We start from the raw sequence: 26,649 nt of genomic DNA, 5'->3' as shown, positions 1-26,649 counted from the left end.
TGTTAAAAACATAGACAATTTGAATGCATTCCCCCGTTAAATGCAGTTTCAGGTATTCACTCCACAGTGTACAAGGCTGAAGTTTGGCCCCCCCAAAAAAAGCAGTAGAAAAAATCCATGCCACCTGTTGCTTAGCAATGTCCACAAGAGCTCAGCTCGTCTCCCTCTCCCCTGCACTCGTCCTAACCTCTGTACGACACATTAAATCCCACCGCATGTTTTGTATGGAGTTGGTCGTGTATTTACCGCTGCTGCAGCGTCCGAGCGGCTGCCACATGTGGGACATGCGCAAGTGTAGCCGGGAATTTCCGATTGACGGCCAGATCTGTGTGACCGTGTGGCCGCCGCTGTCCCCAAGCCGCCGCCGCCAGCGTGCACACAGAGAACTGCGCTAAGCAAACAGCATGGCGTTTGTGCACTTTGATGATACAGGGATTTAAAAGCTTAGCTCTGGAATTCTCTGTTTGGTGTTGTCTGACGGTTTCGCGTCGCCCGCGGCGGTAGACGGCGTTTCTCTGAACTAGCAGGTGAATGACGTGAGAAAAAGGGCGGAGAGGTGGTGGCTATTAGGTGCTCTGTTCTTTTTTGTTTTTGAGATTTGAAAATATCAGCGCGCTGTTGTATTGCAGCAGTTTCCAAGCTTGGCACTGGAATATCTCCGATATAAATGACTCAAATGCATTTTATTGCCTTTGGACTTATACAAACAAGACGTCTCTAGCTCTCATCAAGCACGAAAGTACATTTCTCCAGTTTCTCCATTACTCGTCGTAATGAGCCTGACCTTTTCGGTTTGTACAGACTCGATGTCACCGTTGCCACGGACAACCAACACATACAGCAAAGGGTCACTGAGGGTCAGAGGAGTGCAAGCCTGTTTAACAGCTGAGAGAGCAAAGAGGGTTTGAAAGCGGCCGCGAGCTTCGGTGTTTACTGTGGATACCGAATGCACCTGATGGATTTCTTCTCTCCTGGGAGAAGTTTTCGTCTGTCGTTGTTAAGTTATGGTCCCCGGTCGACAGTGCAGCCGTGCAGAACGCATTCTCCTCTTGGTACCGGTGAGATCTTGCTCACGAGCCGCTTTTTTTTTTTTTTTTACAATATACACAACGGCACTTCTTCCTTTTACATACTGTTGTACACTCCCCTGACTGCAGAGAGGGAGAAAAACGGTGCGCACTCCTCGGTTTGGTAACAGATCCAAGTCTCGCTGCAGTCAGGATTCATTTGAACATTTGAGATTCATGTTACCTACATCTGTGCGGAGAAACTCAAAACAACCGGAGGAAAGGGAACACGGTTGTCGAAGAAAGATTTCTCATCAATGATCATAGCTTTGTTTTTTAGCCGGGGGGGGGGGGGGGGGGTTCTTACGCACATCGCCGTGAACCAGAATCCACAGAAATCCGTCTCTCTGCTTCTCTTTCTCAGTGTCTCTCTCCCCCTCGCCCGTTCTTTCTTCTCACCCCTCCACGCTCGTTTACGACTCCCTGATATGTGTGAAAAGTATGTATCTGCATGGTTTCAAGGGCTCTAAACAGAGCTGTGGAGGGAGAGAGTCAGCGCTTTGTTGTAGCTGTAGTCTGTTTTGGCTTTCTTAGCGGTTAGGAAAACCGTCTCTTAACATGTGTTTTGATATTATCACATGGAGCGATCAGATGTGATGAAGTCTCCCCGGCGAGAAGTTAGAAGCGGCTGTGTCATATTCTATACAGCACATTAAACCTTGCATATTTTCCATGCACACCAGTCTCTTATAGGATGTGGCAAAAGTTAAACGCAGCCTCTGATGAAAATCATAGGCGGCACTTTGCACCCTTGAATAGCTGTCGAACACAAGATCAAACAAATCATAAGGGATATCGTATTAATGCTGGGCATTTGGTTAAAAGCTGAGCCCTGCATCTGCACCAGGAGACACTGAGCAAGTGTACACGCTGCATTTGCGTAAGAGTCAAATCTGGCAACTGCTCATGCCACAATGTTACCTAACAATTAACACACAAACCCCAACTCATTACTCAAACTCGCACCATCCAAACCAATGCGGAATGGCGCTGACAGTCGTCAAATGAGCATCATGTTTTCTCTCTCTGGGCTGTTTCAGCAAGTTTCCCTGTGTGAGTGTGTTTTTCTCAAGGTTTTTCTATTGGATTAAGTTTTCAGGTTTTTCATTTACCTCTAATCCATGCAATAGCAATACTTTCATGCAGGGCAGCTTTCACTTCGGTTCGGAACATTCATCAATCACTGGTTGACTTGAATCCTGTTCTGGAGAGTCTCACATTAAGTGAGTCAGTCTGACCATCCCCTTGAACTTCTAACTGAGTCTGTGTTTGTGTGTGTGTGCAACTATACATGCGCGCGTGTCGCAATGTGCGCGTGTTTGTTCCTGTACTGATGTGTTGTGTCCGAACGCTCACGTGCACGTGTGGTGTTGTGTTTTCTCTTGCCTTTTTCGCAGGGCCCTGTCGTCGGTGGTGGCTCTGGGTGCCAACATCATCTGCAACAAGATCCCCGGGCTGGCACCACGCCAGCGGGCCATCTGCCAGAGCCGCCCGGACGCCATCATTGTTGTGGGTGAAGGCGCCCAGATGGGCATCAACGAGTGTCAATACCAGTTCCGATACGGACGCTGGAACTGTTCGGCGCTGGGGGAGAGGACAGTCTTCGGTCAGGAGCTGCGAGTAGGTCAGTCTGGGTTCTGTCACAAAGGGGGAAAGGTCACAGTGGGCGCTTTGTGTGTGGATTTGTGTATGTCTGCTCCTGTACGGGTGTCCGTGTTTGAACCTTGTTAAGCCTGAGTTGTTGGTTTGAGTATATTTTTTTGCAAAGTGATGTCCTTCCTGCTTACTGCCGACTTCTTCAACGAGCAAATTTCACTCAGCCATAGGACTGGATTTAGTTTGAGTTAATGCTTTAATTTAGGGTTGACCCCTGACATTCAGCAGGACTCTACGTTGAACACAGTAGATCGTAACAAACTTAACAAAGAAGTTTTGTGTAAAAAGCGTGAACCCAGAGTTTTGGGCCCTTTGGATTATTTGCCCGTACAGAATGTTATCTCTTAATTAACTGAATATCCCGAAGGTTCCAAAAACACCTAAATGTCACGCTGAACTTAAAGTACAGTATGTGCATCGAGATCGATGCACATACTGTCCATAAAAATGGCATCTCAGGTTTGAAAATGTCTTCACTTTGAGCAACTATCAGCTTCAGAGAAGTGATGATCATATCCACCGTATCAGATACTGTTGTACAGAATCATGCTGATGTAACTTTTGAGATTCGTACAGGGTAAATTAAGGGCAATATCACCACTCGTGAGGATTAGTGTGTTTGTAGTGTATGTGTTCATTGATGGGTGTAACGGATATCATCAGCGTTAGTTCCTCACAAGTTCTTGCGTTTGTGCAGCGCTCACAGCAGATCACAACAAGAGTCGATTGCAACTTGGATGCCGTGTGTGCGTGCGTGGACGCACAGCGGAGGGTAGAGGACTCTTTTCGGAGCCTGTGATAACCGATCACCGACAGCGATAAAACCGGCGACTTTCCAGCCGAGAGGGGGAGAAGGCGGTTGCATAATGCGTGTTGTTCGAGCCATCCCATTGTCTCAGCTCGCAGGAACGGTACACGCAGAGTATCAAACAACGTGGTACCAGCCCCCGACCCTCTGAAACCCCGTGAAATATGGCTGTCCACGAGCCAAACCCCTGCTGCACACATCACACAGTCAAAACTCAAACCAGCAACACGGAGCCTCTCTCACTCTCCATTGTATAACCATTTGCGTTGGCATTGCTCGAGAGGATTTCATTTAGTGCTGATTCCAGCCCATCTTAGTTATCCTCATTTCAATTGACAATGTTGTATTTCTCCAGCGTGCTCTGGTTTCTGTTGATGTAGGTTCTGCAAGCGGGACCCGTTGGTTAGCGGCATGCCGACCGTTGCCGGCCATGCCAAGGTTATGGAAAAGCTACCGAAAAGGCACTGGAGCCCTAATGGGGAAAACGCATGGTTGAAAAATGATATCGCAAATGAGGAGACAACTAATGGTGTTATTGCAGAGAATGCTTGTCGAAAAACGTAAAAATAGATGGATACATCTGTTGTTAATCGGGCTAAATTGGTTGTGTCCATGCTTGGCTGGTTCGCGAGAGTGCACACACACACACACACACACACACACACACACACACACAGGAGAAGACCTAAAGCAGACAAACATTTACATTTACGAGGCTTTTTGTTTGAGGAACTTTGGCATTATCCGCAAGTCTCCTTTGCATCGCTTTTTGTTTTGCAGGGGGCTTTCATACATCGCCTTTCATTTAGAAGATACTTCTTTGTTGCCATCGTGTTGCGGCGGGGCTGCGCGTTTAATTCAGCGGCTCTGTTAACAATCACTCCTCTCAAGGAGTAGCAGGATTAGCTCCAGCTCCCTCTCCAAAAGCATTTTTTTCTTTGTTGTGAATGTGGCACTTTTTCTTTTTTTTTTTTGAAATGCAGCTCATGTTGTTTTCCTCAACACTCAACATCCCTTTATTAGTTTTGATCTGTTGTTTTTTTTTGTCTGCACTTGCACTGGTTCATTGGAAGCATTTTCTTTTCATTTTCACGTATTACACTTGTTTGCCTGAAGTACATTGTCGTGTAAAAAGCGACATATAGTTATATATATATATATATATATATATATATATACATATATATATATATACACTGTATGAGCTCAGTCAGGTTGAGACCATTTAACACCAAGGGGGCTCTCCCACTTTTTTGGTGAGCGATGGGACGTTTGCATCCTGTTCAGTAATGGCGTCATCCGAAGTTCATATTCACATTTGCTTTTCGTGCTTGGTTTCCATAGTAGATCTGCACAAATAACTCTGCTCCACGTTCCCGCGCTGAGCACATCGCTGTCGGTGTCCAGTTCTGGTCAGAGAGCAATGACTACTGGGCCCCGCCATGATTGTCCAATAATGATGGGACTCGGTGGACGTCCCAATAAAATATCTCACGGCGTCCCCTTTTAGCCTCACGTGGAACTCGATTTCACTCAGAGTTCCCATGACAGATTTGCAATTACTTTTTTAAAATTGTCTTTTTTTTCCGTACTTTTGTCCCACGTGATAATAACCACAGAATCTGCCCCTGTGCTGTAATAACTAAGTCACACATGCAGGTAATACACAGTGAAAAGGAAGCTAAACTGCACAGATTGAAGTGAAAATTTTGAATTCTCACGTGATTAATCTAAGAGTACATCTGGCAGCAGTACTTGAAGTTGCTCAAAAATTGATTTGGACTACAAACTGTATAATTTTACATCTCTATCTCACTCTGCAATGTGGTTCTTTTTCGTGATAGCAAAAATTGGAGGAAACCTTGCCTCTGCTCGAATGAACAAATTAAGATTTTTTTTGCCCTTAATGCATCAGTCACTATGTGTAATCAACGTCTTATTGATAATTGTAACAAATATCAAGCCACATGTTCAGAGATGATCAATAAATTCAATCTCTAATTGGAACTTTGGTCGCGCAGTGAAGTTATTGTATTGAGTTGAGGACAGGACAAATTAAATTGGACAAATATCCTCTGGGCTTCCTGTCAGCCTGCACCGGTCTACCAGTATTACTTCATGAGTGAGTTATGGATTAGTCAATCGACATTCCACATTTAAAGTTGTGAAAATGTGGAAAATGACTAATCTTATGACGACAATAACCACACATTTTCAGACTTGACAGTGTACTTGGAGGGACACACCACACAGCCTCAGACAGCCAAAGGTGATCGCAAAGCTATTCACCACTGGTGATGTGACGTAATAATTTCTGTGATGGCATAAAGGCCTTGATTAATGTAGGGCAGTACATGAGTGATAGTATCAGCAGTCAGGTGATGAAATAAATCGCCGGTGTAATCATATTCATGATTGAATCCACTTATTTGGCAGAGACAAAAGGTCCTTTAAATGTCCATTATGATCATCTGCATTGCCAACCTAAAAGGGCGCACAATAATTGTAATACGGCAGGATATTACGGTGGACAGTTCGATTAATAATTTCAATACTCAAGGACTTGTTTGAACCCAGTGTCTGTTTGTGTTCCCAATGTGGCTTTTAAAGCTGGGTTATTGTCCCGACATGGAGATTAAAAGGTCTTTTTATTAGATATCATTATCAATTATTTCCCAGACATTTTTTTGTTGTCATGTTTTGACAGTACTCACACGTGTCCAGACGTTGTCTCACTCCCCTTCCTGGCGGCTGGTGGAATTGTGCAGTATCCCCCCTGGGTTCCAGAAAAGAGACCTGTGATGATGAGAGATATGTTGCACTTCCAAAGAGTCCTGCCTACATGCATATTTTCATTTTGGACCCAGGATAGAAGTGAAGTGACCTAAACTTTTTTGCAGATGACTACTTCACATGTAAAGGGCTGAATGGAATCCTCCCGCATCAACCTACAGACTTTTACGTTATTTCCTTAAGAGATAACTCTGCACATTCACAATTTACACCTTTTCATATATTCAAAATGAATTCTTTTTTAGGTTGAAGTCACACAACTGCCAACGTTTAACCAAGCGATCAGATATGCCGTTGCATGTTTAGACGGTGAGATCAAGCACTTCCCCTACAGGTGGGATGTGTGTCAGATGAGGTACGACAGTGCTCTTTGGGTTTCAGCAGGTTCATCGTGGGGGAACCACAGACGCCACAGCGGATCTCACCTGCCAGTTTGACGCTGTGGAGAAGTCTTACGATTTAGCCTTTTTCTCTCGCCACCTCACCGTCAAGTCGCCAACCGCTCGCACGCAACCCCTTTCGGTTTGTGATAGTTTCCAGTGTTTGTTTTTCATGATTGAAGATGTGCCCGCGTGTTTTTGCCCCTGTCTTTACGCATTATGGAATCCTTTAGCATGGCATATGAAATCATGGAATACACCCCTTCGACAAAATATTCCAATCCCTCCTCCGAATCTGCAGATTCCCACATCATCATAATCACGTACGTTGGGGAAAGCTACCCTCGTTCCACTTTCCCACTTAAGTTTTTGTTTCAGTCTTAGTTTTGTACTGGTGGGGGGAGAGGTGGGCATTTTTATAAAAAAAAAATTTCAAGAGCTAAAGATCAGCCGACCGCAAGTCTAATGCATTCTCCCTGAGCTGCCTGCTCTTGGAGGCCGTCTTGTTGTTCTGGAGCTACTCCACGGTATAACATTTGCTTTCCAAGAGAGCACACATTAATAGTCGGGCCATTGAGCATCACAGGGCCCGAGATATCTTCATTCAGCAGAGGTGATTGGGTTTCAAAGGCAGGTCATTCGATATTTATTTCACCCCTCCACTGTAAACAGAGAAGTGTGCTCACTCCAGAGGATGGCTCCCGCTGCCACCGCCACCGTTGCCTGACACTCTGGTGAAACACAAGGCTTGAGGTGAGATGGATTGATGGAAAAATGAAAGCATCCCCCCACCCCGTTCTTGTTGCAGTTCTATCACTCAACAGATTCTCTGTTTTGCAAAGCGCTCCGGGCCCACTTATAATTCCCCGACTGACAAATTGGAGAACAACACCATAAACTAGCAGTGAGATTTGGAACTCGCAATTTAACAGCTCAGTTTCCTCTGCAAAAGCAGATTTAGTGGTCTTCCCCTTTTGCCCCTGCTATGGTGTTGGCATGAGTCAGTACCATCACTCTGTAAAAATGTGGAATGAGTCGTCCTGTGCTAACAGAAATGGGTGTCATTCAGTGGCTTGTTGCAGTCTACTCAGAAGGAATAATAAAATGAGAGTCGGATCCATCTGCGAGTCATGGCGGGGTGGGGGGTGGATTCAGGATAAGAATGGCAAATGCGGTCAATTGTCCGATCAAAATCCCAGGCCTGGTTTCTGGGTGATTCATTGTATTTTCAATATTCCCGTCAGGACTGATCATATGTCTGTAATTTGTTGATGCAGTTTTAATTTGCGCATGTGAGTGAATTCAGCCACGCGTGAAGCGCACTGAGAAGCCCCCGTGTGGTTTCTGTTAGTCATCTCACATAATGATAAAGTGATGCGTTTGAGATCCAGCCAGTGATCTTTGCCCCATATTCCCACACCCCATATAAAACACTTATTTTCCTGTTGGTTTTTTTTCTTCCCCTCGACCGCGATAGATCACGTCGTTGGATATTAATGCCGCTTTCACATCACATTCGTCTTTTCTTTTTCCTTCTTTGATATTATGTTTTGACGGAAAAAAGCGTCATGTTGTGTACCGTCGCACATTCTGATGGTGAACCGCCTGTAATGGAGACGGCCTTAATTCAAAGGATCTGCGTACGAGCGCCTCGCGGCTCCGTTCAGATTGCAGCACACTTGATGTGAGCGAGCCTGAAAACGGACACCTTTCATCGGCTACACTCAGCATCAAAAGCCAACACTGGCGCTCTTGTCATAAAATGGCCTGCTCTGGTTACTCTGTTTGACTTTCCAGCCAGTTTGTCACCGTCCTGATTCATGCTTCTCATCTGAAAGGGGTTTCTTGTCGTGGCCGGCAGGGGAATATGACAAAGGTTCAATCATGCTGCCGCTGGCTCATTGCACAAGAAAGGATGCAGCACTTGAGCAGGTGAGCCATTTGCTGCAGAGGGGAACGCTGCTGTGTGTTCGGTTTTTTCTTTTTTCGTTTGCATTTGTTTCAAAAATTGTCTTCGGTAGAATTGCAGGCAAGACTTTATCTGGCGATGCTGTTTTGAAATCAAAATGCTTTTAAGAAAAGAGGCAGGGAAAGGTCCGTCTTCCTCTGTGACCTACATCGTACCTCTCTGAGTTGTTGCCTGAAGCTATGTGTCAAGACGAGAAACTTTGAGGAGGAGAACATTGAACCGGCTACGAAATGTCTCTCCCGATAGCCACCCGAAACAAATTGAAGAATGGTAAAATGTGAAGGCTTGGGATGAATGAATGAGAATTTAGGGTGTGTCCATGTCTACCAGTCCTCCTTTCATAGTATCACTTTCAAGCCGGCCCCTCCCTCGTCCTGCTTTCACCCATCTCCCCTCAGAAGGTCGGACTGTGGTGAAGGCAGCGGACGATCCACCTGCCAGGACTTCTGCGCCGCAGGGGCCAAACCGGTGTCTAGTGGGAAAAAGGAGGTTCAAGTCAGCAGGTCCAGTGAAAACCACTCGTTGAGAAGGAAAGCCTCGGCACATGCACTTGATCGGAAGATGCAGGACTCACTTCACGCACAGCTCCCTCTCAGAGGAGGTGAAAGGTCACGGCGGGCGGATGGAGTCAGACGTGAGTCAGTGGTGAGGTTAGTTTCTGTCGTCCCCGTTTAAAATAGGGGAGGAGGAAAAGCTTTTCGGATTCTGGCCTAGTGTCTTACATTACACACGCGTTTTGTAAAACCCAAATTGACTGAAGATTCTAAGCCTTGGCGTCTGTGTTCCTTTGGTCGCAGCACGTCAGACACAGTGTTCGCTGAATTTGGGGTTTTTTCGCGTCTTCTGATTTTTGAAAACAAAAACAAATATGCGCAGTTGTTTTCATTCAGCACGCAGTTGTGAATTAGGGTTGATTGAAAACGTATGGCTTCGCGTCTTACTTGAGATGCAAAGCAGTGCCAGCAAAGTTTTTTCCGAAAGAGTTGTTTGCCTTCTGCACCAGGGGATTTAGGCACTATAGGAAGTTTTGGTAACTTTTGTCAGACCAGCAGAGAGTAGCATTGCAGCAATTGTTATTTCGAGGTACATTAACAACAAATATTCCATACACAAGAATCACGTGCAAAAATAAAATAATTACAATATCTTACTTGGGGTTGGCATTAATAAGCTTTGAAGTGGTTTTCCTTTCATGCACTGTACTACAAGCTCCCAGTTTGAGGACAACTGAATACTTACAGATTATGAACACACTGGCGGCGCTCCTTCCCCTTCTCGGAATCAGTTGATGGTCATTTGTGGTGAAATCATATCCCTGCAGAATGCAAGTACAACATCACAGTCCAACCTTAGGTTAATAATGAACGGACAAAGAAATCTAGTCAAATGGCCGTGTGGTTCCGCTCTTGCTTTGTTTCCTTCAATTTGACAAAGTCAAAGGAAATGCAAGTTGAGGTATTAATTTTGCCCTGCCGAACATTTTCAGCAAACTCCTTTTAAATCACGCAGTGATGCAGCCTTAAAAATAGAAGTTAAACATCGGCTACAGGACGAACATTCTTTCCTTGAAAGCAAATAAGTCATTCACGCAGTGTAACTATAGACACCTATGTCAGCCCAATCATTCTTCACAAATGTAAAAAAAAAAAAGAAAGAAAAGAAATAGTGACAGATGACAGATTCCTTTGCCTCTTATATTTTAAAAGCTATCATCATTAGGGAGTGAAACTTAACAGTTAAATTCTGGCTTGAAAAAGTAGAACGTTACCCGGCTTGACATATGAGCTTAGTCAGTTGGCAATGAGGGTTATACCCAGGACTAATAAAGACAGTGAAAAAGTCATTCTTCAAACTGGAGGTTTTTTTCAAGAGCACACAAGTGGATACTTTGACACGGGTGAACTCGCCCAAAATGCCATCAATCATCTCCGTGCCGCCAAGGTTTTTCCCCTTTGTGGGATTTGTTTCTTGTTGGTTTTGCACTCTTAAGGCAAATTGTGGTTTTCGACTCATTCGCCCGCTTCTGTTATCCGATATAGATAACAAAATATTTGTCGTTTTCACGAAAAGGGCGGTAAAACTGTGGCTGGTATCGCGAAAAAAAAGAAAAAAAAGTATCTCCGATTGCACTGCTGTGCCGAGCGACCAGCAAAAAACAGACTCATTCCCAGGCAGCCAAATGTCTTGACACCATGTGGATAAGAGTGTGGAAATGACGCGTGCATTGTGTTGTGGTGGAACAGCGGCGGATAAAAGGCCTATTTTTCTGCCCGGCATCATGTGGGTTGCTGTAATGCCCTCCTCGTGAGTCCAGATAAAGCAGAGCTCTGGTATAAGTGTGTGTGTGTGTGTGTGTTTGTTTGTGCAAGTGTCAGTGTGTAGGATCTTTCCCCTAACTTTATCAGATACGGGAGTTTGACGCTTTGTTGTTCCGCAAGTGTGTGGGCTGCGGTCACCATGGCTCAATAAAGGTCACCTTCTCCCAATATTTTCGCCTCACATCCCCGGCCCACAACATCGTCATGCGTACATATCTAGGGTGGGGCCTCCCGTCCTACGCAACCAAGCCGCGCTATCATCACCAGGCCCCTTTCCTTGTTCATTCATCAGCTCTGTCTCCGTCTCAGACTGTGTGGGTGTGTCGGGAGCTGGGGTCCCTCGTCTTTCCCCTCTCCACTCTCTCTCTCCTGCCCACCCATCGTCTGTCTGCTGACGCGGCCCTGCATGGGTCTTTCTGGGCCCTGACCCCTCGGCCCCCTGTGTGTGTGTGTGTGTGTGTGTGTGTGTGTGTGTGTGTGTCATCCAGCCGCCCCTCCCTGCAGTGATGTGTTATCGGTGGGATCTGCGTCTGTCTGTGTCTGCCAGCGCCGCTAGACGCAGGGGGAAACAGGATGCGAGAGGATCAACTGTAATCTCACAGTGCGCTTTGTTCCACACAATCCCAGGCCCGATCACTGTATTCTCTACACGCAGCGCTGCCACTGGACATTTACATGTGCCAACAATCACACAGCTACTGGCCCACGTAGGTGAGAGCGCAGAGGGACGGCGAGTTTGTGGGTTTGAGGGCGAACAGACACTGGTAGGAGGGAGAGGATGTCAAAGAGACTTTAGCTTTATTTGAGGGCTCGATGAATATCAGCGGATATGGAAAAGTTAGATCTGGAGGTTTTCTTTTGTAATGAGCAAGGCAACATATCATCTGTGGTGTGTTTGACCTGCTGATTATAGTGAAGATAATAATGATATCTTCAGTGATATGACGTGTGATTGATAAATACATATATCACAGTGAGTATGTTTCCAGCGGAGATGAAACAATCCAGTCAAATGGGGATCGGAATTGAGGAAAAGCCTCAATATTGTCCTCACATGAACTTGATGATTACCACACACAGCCCTTGCAGGCCTACAAATCCAGAGCCGAGCAGGTGAGATCCTGATTCGGTCTCATTAATGGGATGAAAGAGTGGGAAGGAGGATTTGTGCTTGTTTTAGCAAGCCTCGCTAGTGAAAAAGCTTTATCTCCACCTCGGGGAGATCAGGGAAGAAAAGGGATGCTTTTGAGATGTTTTCTGCCAGCCCAATTTTCTATGCCTGGGAGGCAGCTTACTTGGATTCTTAGCATTTAATACCGGCAACGTTAAATACCCTCATAATTGTTTTAGCTTTACTGCTCAAAGCCCTCATCATTATCCGAATCAAACTCGAGACCCTACAGCGAGCGGCGGTGCCAGAGCGTGTCACTTCCCCGGCGCTATGATGCGAGTACACCGAGAATGTGGAGAGCCTAGTTCTGGTAAAACAATATTATTTTATTGTACAGGAACACGGCTGTGCTAATTCCTCGAGCTGCAAACCTCACGGACCACAACTTTGTCTATAATTTGCTGGGAGCATATGTTCATAGCAACGGTACATAAAGCGGAACGGAAAACAGTAGTAGAGAGCACATTAGTCAGTTCAGTGATTGGTACACAAAGCTCGGGATTTTCCTCCAACTTTCTTCCCCTTTCTATGGGGCCCAGGAGAGACAGTTCCATCGCAGAGGCGGCTTTGGTTAGAGCTTGTTTTCAGTATTTTCTGGAGTCCTAAATTCATTGTATATGAACAGTGTGGAAAAACATAACTCTTTTAATTCAATGCACATAAAGTTTTAAAGCTGAAAACACACCAGATACTTATCAGATTTCAGTTTGGTTCACTCCTTTGCAGAGGGGTTTTCATTGGTAAGTTTTGGTCATATTTAGATTTTTTTGGGGGGTCTAGTTTTGCTTTTTAAAATGAACAGTGGGAACCATCTTAACTTTAGTGTTTTTCAGTGTATTTGTTTGGTGGGAGTAATGCAGTAATGCGGAGAGAAGTGGTTTTTTTACCCTCACTCAGTCGAGGGGGAAGGACAGTGGATGTCGCACATTTTACAGACTGTTAAGAACCTGTGAGGCAAATTTTGAATTCTGAATATGGGCTATACTAATAAAATTTGATTGATTGATTGACTTCCGACAGAGTTCCTTTTTAAATGAGTGGACTCAGTGGCAATCTTAACTACTTTCGATCTCCCCCTTTCTATTAGAAAAATATTAGCTGGCAAATTGACAACTGCCTTGTCCTCTGCATTAAAAAAAAAAGAAGTTTCCTGCCTAGTCCATAATTTACAGTACTGTCAGTCAAACAACACTGCAAGTGCAAGGTCTCCTGGCCACCAGCAGGTGACACTTTTCCCTTTTGTTCACCGTTGGTGCCCCTTTGTCCGTGACAGGATGTCCTCGTGCTTAATGGATCCGCAGCTCCGAAAAAACTCCAGTGTATCGTTGTGTTGTTAAAATGATGTAATTTCTTATGCAATCCAATCCTCCGGTGTCCCTGGGGTGTGAGTGCATGTCCGGGGATGAGGGGTGGGGTGGGGGGTGGCTTTAAAAAGCTTTCCCCTTCACTGCTCCACCAGCAGGCTTGGCGGAGAGGCCATTCAACTGCACTGCCGGAGCTGTGTGTGTGTGTGTGTGTGTGAGTGTGTGAGTGTGTGAGTGTGTGTGTGTGTGTGTGTGTGTGTTTGTTGTTTGGCAAGTCCCCGTCCAGTATTCCAGCCTAAACTACCTCTCTCCTGCGCTTGCTTTTTTATCATCCACTCAATGGCTTCTCCTATGCTCTTACTCAACCCAGTGCTCCTCACCTTTTGCCGTAATTAATTTGTGTCCGTGCTGCAGCGCTCCGTGTCTGTGCATGCTTCGCTGCAGCTCGCTCAGGCCGCAGACCTTCTTATGCGCTTGTGCAACCTCAATTGGCAGAATCAAAATCAGGTTTTTGTGGCCAAGGATGCTGACATAAACAAGAAATTTGACTCCGGTTGTCTGTAGCTCCCTTTGTGCCAGAAACTAAATATTAACAGATACTTATGTCTAACAAGATTTTTTTCTTCTAACAAGCTAAAGAAGCACAAAATATACACAAGCCATTCTGCACGAGTGAGCTCAGTCATAACAGCAATGCGACTGCAGTGTTTCGGAGCGAGGTGAACGATATGATAAAACAATATATAATATGATTGTTGTCAGTTTGGTGTCTCACCAGCTAGAAAACAGATTCCTTCAGTTTAGATTCAAACCCCTATGCTGTCTTTTTCCTCTCTTGTCAGCAGCAAAGCCTAACCCCGGCCCGTGAGCGGTGAAGAAAACGAGACCCGTTGAGGTCAGCGGTGGTGTTACCCGGTTCAGCTATAGCATATACTGTACCAGCACTGCTTGCATAGTGTCATCGGTTGTAAATCTCTCGCGCTGTGTCATGTGAAATCTGTCTCGCGGTGCGCCTTCCGCTGGCTCTAAACACAGATTGCCGTTTCAGCGGCGAGCCACTACATCCAGAGACTTTCTTTTTGTGTCCCTGTTTTGGCAGATGGTCAGAAGACATGACTGGCATCGCAGCAGGGGCCAGTATCCAGAGTGCTGTGGTCAGTTAATGTGAAAGCCAAGGCGCACCGAGTCCTCACTACACCTCTGGTTCCAGTCCCCGACACAGGGGTTTATGACAGGATGTTTTAACGCTCGTTTATGAGCCCCTGTACCTGTTCGGGCTGAAGCGAGACTGATCTTCTTCCCTGCTTTCTTGGATAGCGTAGCAGACACTTGCCACTGAACTCCATTAGACATCTGGTTTAATATTCCCTCATTCTTCTCTCCTGGATGTTTCCAAGTTCATTGAGGTTTTTCTGGTCACTCCAATTTTCCACTGGCAGCTTGCGAGGCTATCCCAGGGTGGTTCCTCCTGGAGGGCTGTCAGGACTCTGGGGCCAGCTTCTTCAGGGCTTTCTGCTGCTGTTATGGGTGCGTTTTCTCCTCCTCCTCCACATTTCATCAACCACACGTCTGTTCAGCAAAGCGGGGCCTTCCTTTTTTTTTCTCCTGAGGGCACAGGAGCACATGATTATGTACAATGATTAACAAAAGCATATTGTAAAAACAGGGAATTTCCTGGTTGTGGCTATATTAATACATAAGTTTTGTTCAGAACACTTTCAGAACCTTCGGCTCTTTGAGTTATGTTACCTTGGGCACATCCTCTGTTTGTCATGTATTCAACCTCAGTTCTAATTCATCTTTACCGCGGTCCAAGCATAATTGCATTGAGTTGGAGTGAATAACTTTTAATAATGATCACACATGATTTAATTTGGTTTGGCCTGGATGCTCCATGTTAGTAGTTATACCCAGCGGACAATGTATTTTAAGTGCTAAAAAATGTGATTTACCAAATTCTGATGTCTTCCTTGGTTCGTTGCACACAGAAAAAAAAGAGAGAGGGTCTTGATCACCACAGTTCCATGGCTTGTGTAATTGGCCTTCCTTTTGGCCAGGCCGAGCCGTGGCAGTGCCAGACCCACCAGGGGGGTGACATCCAGTACAAGCTCCATCATCATTTTCCCCATGAGCAGCACAACTCAATGGGCCCAGAAATGGGCATGCATCTATGGCCCAGGGAACCACCCTTTCTCTGGAAACTGCCTTTATCCTGTTTTAAACATTACACTGACGCTCTGTTTGTGCGCCCATGTGCAAATGTGTTTTTAACAGCGCATGTGTGTGAGGGTGGAGGGTACTGAGAGTGTGTTGTGTATTTTTATTATGTGGCCAGTGACTGGGCATTGGCTGTGCGCGTGTTTGAGCGCACATACGTTACAGCTGTGCGCCTACATTTGTGCATGTGTGTGTGTGTGTGTGTGTGTGTGAGGTGGGGGCAGCAGAAAGTTACCACAAGCTGGTGGGGCACAGCTCTGCTGCTAACCAGAGAAGAAAGCGGTTGTGAGTCAGTCCCCACCGGGCAAACCTGTGGCCGCGGTATTAGCTCTGCAGCCCCAGCGCCAGGGTAGGAAATTAACAGTGGCTTTGGGTGAAAACATCTTTGAGAGTTCAGAAAATGCCCCTGAGACTCGAACAAGAGGTGCAAACGAAAGAGGAGGAAATGAAATGGAAAACAGATGAAATGATGCAAACGACTGTGTACGAGCAGTAAATTTAGTTTGTGCTTGTAACAAATGACTTCTTATGCGGAGAAAAAAAAAGAGGCTCTGCTAACATAGGCAATATAAACACTAATAAATAAGGACATTTAGCTTTTTGCAAAGCAGTCATGGATATAGGCTAGGCTCCAGCTAACGCTAGCAGTCTTGGCTCTACGTGAATGTGCTGTCTGCTTCCATTTAATAAGGTAAAATAAGCAAAGATTTGATGCCTAGTAAATTTCAAAATGGTTAAGAGTTTATTTGGTCAGGCCATGCTCTATTTTCTTCTCTCACATCTGAAGTATTTTTTTTGTGTGTGTGTGTGTGTGTGTGTGTGTGTTTTGTTTCCATATAATTTCCACTTTATTGTTGTACTTTGCTGCTGCAGATGTAAACTAAATCTCCTCCGTTTGCTCAATTGAGGACATTATTTCTGTTTTTGGCGGAATACGAGTGTGGGTATGTCCGCAAGGTCTGACAGTGTATTTATTGTAGGTAACTGAACGTTTACACTACACGACGGTTTACTCATTCACTTTGTGTTTCCACCATCTGCCTTTTTGCACTCCGAAGGGTTTGGGTATGTGCTCACACTCAATACCTGTGAAAACATACTGTAAATCTGGCACACGTGACATGCTTGACATGCAAAGTGTCGTCCAACGCAAGGCGTGATTCAACTGGTTACTATTCACCAGAACTCACCAATAATCAACAAAAATGACTTAAAGATGAGTCATTCTTACTACATGTTGCTGTATAAATAAATCAGCCTGCTCCTCACACCCACATCTTCTTCACCGTGCGGTGACAGAACGGAAAGTTTGTTGTCCAGCTTCTCTGAAACCTATCGAAGAAATGATATATCACCGAGGAGCTTTTGGTTCTCTGAGGGGCAGAACATCTTCTTTTTTCTTTTTTCTTTTTACCTAGAGAGTTTCCAGTAATTACAACAGAGTACATTACACAACATACATCAAATGACTTACAAACATTCCTCTTCCCAAATGCTGAAAGGCCCCCCCCGAAACACTCTGCGGTTAGCTTTGTTTCTGCTGCTCGGCCCCTTTCCAGATTACTGCCAGTTGAAGGGAGACCAGGGTTGTAATAACCACACAGTCTGTTTTCGACCAGCAGAGGCCTTTTAAGCCAGATCCCTCTGTAGGAGTAGAGAAGGAGTAGAGGATATTTAGGAAGAGGAAAGGGATGAAATTACCTTTTGGCTTAATGAGTTGTTCTAGTCATAAAACACATTACTGACATTCCAAAGAATTTATATGTGATTATATGATTCCTTGAATATAAAAATGGGATTGATTTTGGTGCATTAACAGATCCTTAAGAATTTTTGAAAAATAGTTAGTTGTTCAGGTCATTTATCAAGGATGAATTTTCTCCATTTTAGATTACTGGAAATTGAATGTGCCTCTACAAAACAAGCTACAGGAGCACTGGGACATTGGAATACACATTTCTCACTATTTTTAAAAGCTAAATGGTTGAGCATTTAAATGGAAATGCAGTCAACATATTATATAATGATTTATTTGCCCTTTTTTAAAAAACATTCATTAGTAAGTGTGATATAGTGTTGCTGCCGCTTCCCGACAACATACAGAACCCCCGAAACTGTGTCATTTAGCTTTTTGCATTTCATCCGTTGGCATACGACCAAGTCGGAGAATTGTCTCGTCTCATAAAGAATAATGTAATCCTACAGTTTGAGGGATAACATGCTTAAATGACAGTACAGATATACAATGTATGAGGGTGTACTAAATTTTGACGTAAAAGTACCCAAGTGTGACACACACCGCAGGTGAAATGTGCTGACCGTATCGTGAGCAGTCTTGGTGCCATCTGGCTCTGGCTCCCACACAGTTCCTCTCCTTTTGGCGGTGCACAGTGTGAGTGAGGCAGTGAGACCTGCAGACCCCAGCTGCTTGCAGTGTGGGCAACAGTACAAGGTGCTTCTGTAGAGGAATTCAGCACTTTGGACAGCACCTAGACCAGCTCTCCCCACACTGGAATTCCAACACTGCACTCTCGCAGACCGGGCCCAAGGATTTTGCGGTCGGAAAAATGTGACCACATTTCTACCAAGGTGCAGGAGGGGAGCTGTTTGGGAGAGGGAAGGGTACATTTGGTGGGTTATCAGGACAAGGGAGGGGGACTTTGCATTTCTCTGCTGTTTATCAAGATCACATTGCAATATTAAGGTCTACAGTTCACAAAACCAAAGAAGGATTGATAACAATAAGGGCGGACTGACCTGTTACACAACATATTTACATTTACACTTAATGCCTTCTACCAGGTGTTGGACATTTTGATCGAGGTCAAATTTTCTGCTGTTTTTTTTGGGATTAATGTTTTGTTGTGGCATATTAGCAAGTCACGTACAAATGGTCATAGTATCACATTCTGTCCATATATCCCTAAAATAGAAACTTTTTCCTCCTTCAGGCAGCCGGGAAGCAGCATTCACCTATGCCATCACAGCGGCGGGGGTGGCCCATGCTATCACAGCGGCGTGCAGCCAGGGCAACCTGAGCCAGTGTGGCTGCGACCGGGAGAAGCAGGGGTACTACAATCAGGAGGAGGGCTGGAAGTGGGGAGGCTGCTCAGCTGACATCAAGTACGGCATCGAGTTCTCTCGCCGCTTCGTGGACGCCCGCGAGATCAAGAAGACCCCGCGGCGCCTGATGAACCTGCATAACAACGAGGCAGGGAGGAAGGTAAGAACCTCAGACACTTTGTCGCGAGTCATTTTTCCAGAGGATAAGCAGAGTGAGCAACAGCAAAACACTTTCAAATCACCTCTTTTTAAATGCATGGACAATATTATTAAGTAATGTTATTCAAGCAAATCATTCCTCCGTAAAAAAGAAATCCCAAATTTAAAGGATCATTCTGATAATTAAAATATCTCTATAATAGCTAGTTTTTAATATTCCTTTCAGAAATAATAATATTTTATACATCAAATGAATGTGATGACATTTCTGAAAACAAGTCAGACGGGAAAGGACTCATGTGGAAACCGAAACAGTCCAGCTGTCACGTATTACTTTAAACTGCACTGGTTGAGATGATCTGTCTTAACTGTTTTAGTTCGTTTACACAATAAGAGAATTGAATGTATGTCAAGCTATTATTTTCCTCTTGAGACACACGTGTGTGTGTGTGTGTGTGTGTGTGTGTGTGTGTGTGTGTGTGTGTGTGTGCGTGCACACATGGATGCACAGATGTTCCACTACAGAACACAAACAATCCAAAAGCCAAAAGCCGTACGGTTACGTGACAGGAAACCATGATTGCTCCAGTTGTTGATTGATTGATCACAGTTAGCCTCTCAGCAGCTTGTATTTCTTTGGCCAATTATTGGCATTTAATTTCATTGTAGGAGGGAGGCTTTTATTTCTGAGAGATTATGTTGGCAAAGTTTGTTATGAATGTGTTTGTTTGCTATTAGTCATCCCACATCAGTCGTGCAGGGAGAAAAAAAAAAGAGAAGAGGAGGTTGTGAAAGTCAAATAAAAGAGAAGAGATGATGTTATGTTGACAAATGGATCTAATTAATAACTTGGGCTCTATCGTGTCTACTGGGAACATGAGGCCTGGCCAACGGCTGCCAGATAGACTGCCATCGGCCCTTCTTGTATCCTTTCATAGAACCATGAAGTGTAAAGTCAGGAACAGGATATTATTGCAGTTCTCCGCGCAGTACCAAAACATGTCACTTTGACTGCATCAAGTGACAGTGCGTCTATTCAGGGTGTGAAAGCAGGCTGACAATGCCAGTGTTAACACAGCAGACTGACGCTGGCATGTCGGACTGCCAGGTTTGGAGTTGGCACTGTTGCTTTTCTCACTCGGGGCTCGGAAACTTGAATTCCGGGAGGATGTGCAAAAGTAAGATTATGTCTTTGCTGAGACAGAAGGAAAGTGGAAGTCTCTCACTCCGCAGAGTGGAATATAATTTTCAATTGGTTGGATAACTCTCAGATATTAAATGTGTCCAAGAGGCCTCTGAGATGGATTGAAATAAAAATGTTCAAACCACCCCAGTTTGACAGCTTTTAGGTAGTTGACGGTTACTGCTAACTGTTAGCTGCAAATTGCTACTGGTTTCCTGTAATGACCACCCTATACAGAAACTTATTAGCAGACGATTATATAAGTCAAAGTCTATCAAGTTGATAGACTTTGACTATGTTTTATCTGGATAATGGAAATTACAGTTTTTTAATAGTTCATTGTAAAATGGGGTCTTTTTGATATGAGAATATGCTGAGAGAAAATAATTTATCTTTACCTGCAAGATCAATAGTTTGTTTTCTCTATTCATGGCAGATGAGATATTTGGCAGCATATGCCACAAAAAAAACGGTTCAAAACAAGTCTGCACAAATAAATTCAAGACAAATTAGCTGGTAAAAATGATCTGGGTTCTGATGAGTGAGGAGCTTGTGCCTCCAATGGGATCCGGCTGAGAATTTGTTTTCTAATCACTAACAAAGAGGTTTCATTGAAAGGAAACTAAAATTACATTTGGTTTCTTGACCAAACTAAATGTAAAACACCCAGCGAATCACCATGAGATCTGCATCATCTTTCATCTTGAATTGTGTGAGAGTGTGTGTGTGTGTGTGTGTGTGTTAGTGTGTGTGTGTGTGTGTGTGTGTGTGTGTGAGACAAGTGACCTGTAGATGGGAATATTGTCCTTTTGGTTTAATTAGAAACAGATCAGGGTCTTTGATGGACACGGTTTAAGTAAATGTTTCCATGCATCTGTCAGACTCCTTATGTCAGACATTCCTTGCGGTTTTTGCACTATTCCTCTTTGGAAAAACCTTATTCTGAATCAACATCCAAGGAGAGATTGACAGGTGACTGCGGCTTTAATAAATTCACAGTAGCACATTGTTCCTTTTTTCTCTCTCAATCAAACGTCCTCATATCTGTAGGCAAGGATCACGTCAGACAGAGATAGTGGACAACTCTTCCATCCACTTCATAAGTGTCTGATATAAATGAGGATTTGTCTCGCTGGTGCATTGAGGTGGCTGGAAAAGCTGGACTGGGAAAATATCCAGGAAACCAAACTTACGCAACTTATGCAACAAAGGCACATCACACCGTTCAAGCAAGTTGTGGGTTGCTACGTGTCAGGACTATGACAAACTTGTTAATATGACCTATTGAAACTCCATCCCCTCTTTCCTCGGCCAACAGTTCATCAGAAAGTGAACAGGGTTTAGTTTTAATTTTTAAATCTTTGAGTTTGTTAGTCAGATAGGGCAAAGGACTCACATATTACCCAAATGCCCCAGGATTAGGCAGCAAGGACAAAACATTCCGCCATGTGCACCATATTTTGTGGAAGGAATTAAAACCAAGTCGGAATATGGGAATATAAATATAAAATCTGTTTTCATGCATGTGGCAACATTGCTTTCTTCTGTTTATCACAATATTGTCTATTCAAATAGACCTCAAAATGTTTGTCCAGCTGTAAACGATTAATTGAGTTTGTCTCTGTTTTGTACCGCAATGTGCTACACGTTCAGTGACACAATAATAGGCATCAAATGTTTCAAGATGATTGATAGTTGTATGAGATCCATGTTTACGTTTGTCTGTCATTGATGTGGTTTAGGTAGACAAAATTATAGGATGGGATATTACCAGTAAGTAAAATTTTCCCTCCCTCGGGACACGAAACATCACGTCAACCATGACTCGAATTTTCAGATATGCTTGGATTTGTCTACCTCACAAGTTCTCTACAATCAGTCAATGTCTGAATGTTGGTGTGACTGCAAACAGTTGTTAGCTTAAATCTCCCGTTGCCATCACAGTTTTTGCACAATAATTCAAATAAATATATTCTAGTCTAGTTGATTTGAAGTAGATCACATTTGTTTCCACTTACATGGCAACACAACACAACACTAGCCTCCAGCTAGCATCTGGGTCAAAGTTATTGATCAGTATTGTTTAGTCTCCTCGTCACTTTTCTGTTTATGGATTTCAGTAATATAAAATAACCAGCATTAAACAGTTCCCACACCAGTTCAAGGTTATTAAGAGTAATGTTAACTTGTATTTTATCTAAGAAAATGTTAGTGGCTTTATATAGCATGGTTGTGACATTTTGTCCTGTTCTATTGGTATATTGTTTTGAATAAATAAGATAGAAGACTCACAGCATTAAACATAGAAAATAGATCAATGTTGGTTGGCAGAGTGCACATCGATAACTGCAATTGGGTTGATTTACCCAAACTTCACACGTTTTCCTTGCTGACCTCTCGTGGTTTCTAGTTATGCGGAAAATTGGGTTTTATTCATTTCCAAGATAGTTTCTAAAATTCTGCTGCCAACTCAGTATAAAGCTTCAATGGAGGAAACGTATATTTCTTGGGTAGGTACTAGTTCCAAGGAAATTTGCTAATAACGTAGTGATATAGTGTGGACATTGTTTCTGTAAGACACATCACTGTTGATTGGTTTTAGTTACTTTTTGGGGGATTCGAGGCATGAATCTTAGAGGTAGATATGGACTGGTAAAACCAAAATTATCTGCATGGCTACATGAAGGGTTTTTGAAAATGTTTGTCGTTTCTTTAGGAAGGTGTAGGCAAACACATTAAGTGAGACATGGGTTCATTCTTCGTCAATGATGATTGTAGTTTATCTAAGGTTGGGAGTTAAATTTCATGTCTATATTAATTGTAGTTCTACAACTGTTGTGTTTTTATCGATCACTCCTCAGGTTCTAGAGGAGAGGATGAAGCTAGAATGCAAGTGCCATGGCGTCTCAGGTTCCTGCACCACGAAGACCTGTTGGACCACACTCCCCAAGTTCCGCGAGATTGGCTACGTACTCAAGGACAAGTACAACGAAGCCGTGCACGTGGAGGTCGTCCGGGCTAGCCGACTGCGACAGCCCACCCACCTCAAGGTGAAGCAGACTCAGGGCTACCGCAAGCCCATGGAGACAGATCTCGTCTACATCGAGAGGTCACCCAACTACTGCGAGGAGGATGCAGCCACAGGGAGCGTGGGAACCCAGGGACGCCTGTGCAACCGCACTTCACCACACACAGATGGCTGCGACCTCATGTGCTGCGGCCGGGGCTACAACACACACCAGTACACCAAAGTGTGGCAGTGCAACTGTAAATTCCAATGGTGCTGCTTCGTCAAGTGCAACACATGCAGTGAGCGGACGGAGGTGTTTACCTGCAAATAAGGACTTGAGGAACTCAGTGCCAGTGATTGAGGCGCCAACCACAAGCTGAATGAGGAAGACCTGGGAGAGCGAGAGAAAAGTGTGACTTGGATCAGTGAGAGATTTTGACATAAAAGGAATGGAATTTACACTATCAGCTCTTCATGGCATCGTTTTGCACAGCAGAATCTTATCTAATTGCTTTTCGGAAAGTAAATGCTAAATATCAGTAGGTAATACCCCAGAACTTTACTGTCACATAGAGGTTATGCTCATGTTCTGATGTATCCACAGTGAAGTTGGGACTACAGGAAATGAATGACGCCCTCCTGGGGACTGTGCACTCTGGGATTTTCAACTGTTAATTTCTCAAGAGACTCGTGCATGGAGAGGAAATGCAGTAACCCGGGAGTAGATCGAAAATGACAGCAGCTGATGAGGGGGGACTGAGAGAGATTTGTTAAGTCTTAATTGAAAACTTTTAAGGGTTGTGTCGTACTTTCACTAAAGGGGAGCAAAAGTGAATCTTGACATGAATCATCCCCCAAACTGTTTGGGGCTTATGTTGGAGGTTTGCATGAATGAAGAACATTTTGTAAGTATGGTGCGTTGGGGTGCGCCAAAATCTAAGAGGAGAACTCTGTTAAACCCTCTGCTGCCAACTGGAATATGGTGGAGTATGTTAGTTTTCCAGTCACACTGGAACTGTCTGTTCTGAACACTGAAAATAAATTGTTTATTTATGTTATAGTATCTTAAAACGAAGCACTAACGGGTAGAGATGTCTTTTTTTGTACTAAGTGTAAAGAAAAATACTTTTTAGTAACTCTGACTGAAGATGTGTGTGTCTATTAGAAAATGACCCGCAATCCCTAAAACACCCCATCTTTTCTTTAAAAAAATGAAAGAAAAAAAATGGTTTCACGGCTACTGGTGTGTTGACGACAAAATACATGATTACAGTGTTGTAATCAATCATTGGCTCTCTTTTACTGTGGCATAGATTGTTTGCAGTCGTCTATCCTGGAGAATGGACATCTAGTCGGACACTTTTGCAAATTCAGTTAAGAGACAGTAGCAAGAATATGCATTTAGCTGCAGAGGTTCTTCCTCAACTCATTAAACATGAAACTGATATGTTGCTGGATGTGTTGTCGAGTGCTGCACTGATATTTTCTATTCAGATACAACTCACCAGAACTGCATAAACTCCCATTTGACTTAGTTTGGCAGTTCATTGCTAAAATATCCACTGAGGTTGAAGCTGCAGTCTGCGTAAAGGGGCAGTAAGCGATTTTGATCCAATTAACTTTTTGTAAAATTCGGCGAGGCCCGGTCAGTACAGTAAAATCATCAACAACAAAGAGAGAGATGAGCTTTCTCCAAATCGCTTACTGCCCCTTTAAGTTATACTGGTTGATTCATTTTGACATATCTGTAAAGCTGTTGTCAGTCTATACACCCATTCATAAAACTGCAGATGTAACTAATAAGAAGAGATTATTGTGATTATTATTTAGCCTGATATGCTGCCAGTCAAGCCTTTATCAACTTTTTTCACTTAACACAAGGCTGAAGTCCAGTTGATTAAAAACTGGATCTGACTCTTTGCATGTCATTTGTACCAGTTATGATAACATTGTACTCTCTAAGGGAAATGCAGAGACCTGGGGATACCCTGAAGCAGCTAAATTAGATATGGCAAAAAACAGATGATGAGAAAGTTGAGAAAGGTTGTAAAAAAAGAAAAAAGTTTAGGCAGATTATTTAAAAACCCTTTTGCTGGTAAAGACAATAGTGTGCACACCCAGAATGTAGGTAGGTAAAAATGTACAATACATTGTTGCACATTGTTGGTACAGTAATAACCAACTAGCTAACTAACTGACTAGTACAGTTGGTCAAAATTAAACCAGTGTGTCAGCTGTAATGGATGTCTACATGTCTATAGTCAACAATTTTACTGTTTACCTTTGTTTTCTCTTCCAAATAAGTTCAGTTGACGTCCTTTGCGGAGTTGTCTTAGCATCCCCAGATCCTTTTTTTTTAAATTGGTTAGTACAATGCTATCATAATTGATAGGAAGGATGGCTGGAACTTGAGCTGGAAAAATGAATTGGGTGCTGTAAAAAATTCCTGACGAACAACAGTAACTCTGCGCAGCATCTCAGTTGCTGATGACAAGACTCCAGAAAATGTGTTCCTCAATGTTGTTCTCCAAGAAATTCAAGCATTAAAATCCCTATAAAACCATACATTCTTTACATTCCTGTGTACAAGTTTGACAGAAGTGATTAATTGTATTTATTAATGAGCTTTAGAGGTGTTGACAGAGACTCACAATGCTGCTTCACCCTGGATCCAGTTTGTATGCTAAGCTAAGCTAATTGCCCCGTGACCGTACTAACCAACCGGGACACAGACATGAGAGTTGTATCGATCGTCTCATCCAAGTGTTGCAGAGAAAGTGAATTCACAAAATGTCATATTGTTTCTTTAATTCGTGGAGCATGAAAGAGGGTAAATAAACCATTGGCCAAGATCTGCAGTGCTTTGGAGCACTTTAAGTCATAACCACTTTTTAAGAAAAAAAAATATTCTTATTATTCATGTTTTTGCCTTTATTCAGCTTTTATCTAATTGTCTGAGGTTGTGTGAGGTTTACAGACTGTACAGGCCAGTTTATCTTTTGGTTTACATATTATTGAGAAGTTTAGAATGTAATATACTTTTGCACATTTATAATAACCACATATTTTAGAGATTTAGAGACTGATGTAGCCTAGTCCTGCACTTTGCATGATTAGTGCTGATTGTACATGTACAGTATGTGCATGCAGTATGTGCATCACTTTTACAACAATTTTTCTTTTAGTAGAAGTGCTACTCGGACGAATTAAGTACAGATGTCTTGTAAATAGTTATGCATATTCACTCAGTTAAAGTAACTTATTGATATCTAGCATTCAGCCTCATTCTGACATTCATATTTTCTTCTGAAATACATTAAACTAACTTCAATTGGAAGCATTTAAAACATTTTCTTTTCCTTTGACAAGGCTGCAAATACATTTCCACACGCGAAAATGATGTCTTGTAATGTAATGTAATGATGAAATGTATAAAGAAACATACAAGGCAGATTATCCTCGAGTCCTCAGTAACAAATCTACAATCTTCATTTTATTGCTCAGTGATTGTTGGTACAAGAATGTTCCGGCTCAGTGTTCAGTTACCCGTT

At 43.4% G+C, this 26,649-nt stretch overlaps 1 protein-coding gene across 2 annotated transcripts in view; it reads left to right on the top strand.

The window, feature by feature from the left end:
- wnt7bb (wingless-type MMTV integration site family, member 7Bb) overlaps positions 1-25,663 on the top strand; it is a 31,184-nt gene extending 5,521 nt beyond the window's left edge. For both annotated transcript variants that reach the window (XM_035643187.2, XM_035643186.2), the window contains exons 2-4: positions 2,465-2,691; positions 18,635-18,906; positions 22,950-25,663. In XM_035643187.2, the coding sequence (XP_035499080.1) occupies positions 2,465-2,691; positions 18,635-18,906; positions 22,950-23,429 (979 nt within the window). In that variant the 3' untranslated portion in view covers positions 23,430-25,663. The remainder of the gene's footprint in view (positions 1-2,464; positions 2,692-18,634; positions 18,907-22,949) is intronic.
- Positions 25,664-26,649: the final 986 nt, after the last annotated feature.

This window comes from Scophthalmus maximus, chromosome 7 (assembly GCF_022379125.1).
Source record: "Scophthalmus maximus strain ysfricsl-2021 chromosome 7, ASM2237912v1, whole genome shotgun sequence".
In the NCBI taxonomy this organism is placed as follows: domain Eukaryota; kingdom Metazoa; phylum Chordata; class Actinopteri; order Pleuronectiformes; family Scophthalmidae; genus Scophthalmus; species Scophthalmus maximus.
The sequence above is the reverse complement of the archived record's forward strand: the minus strand, read 5'-3'. Positions and strand labels throughout refer to the sequence as shown.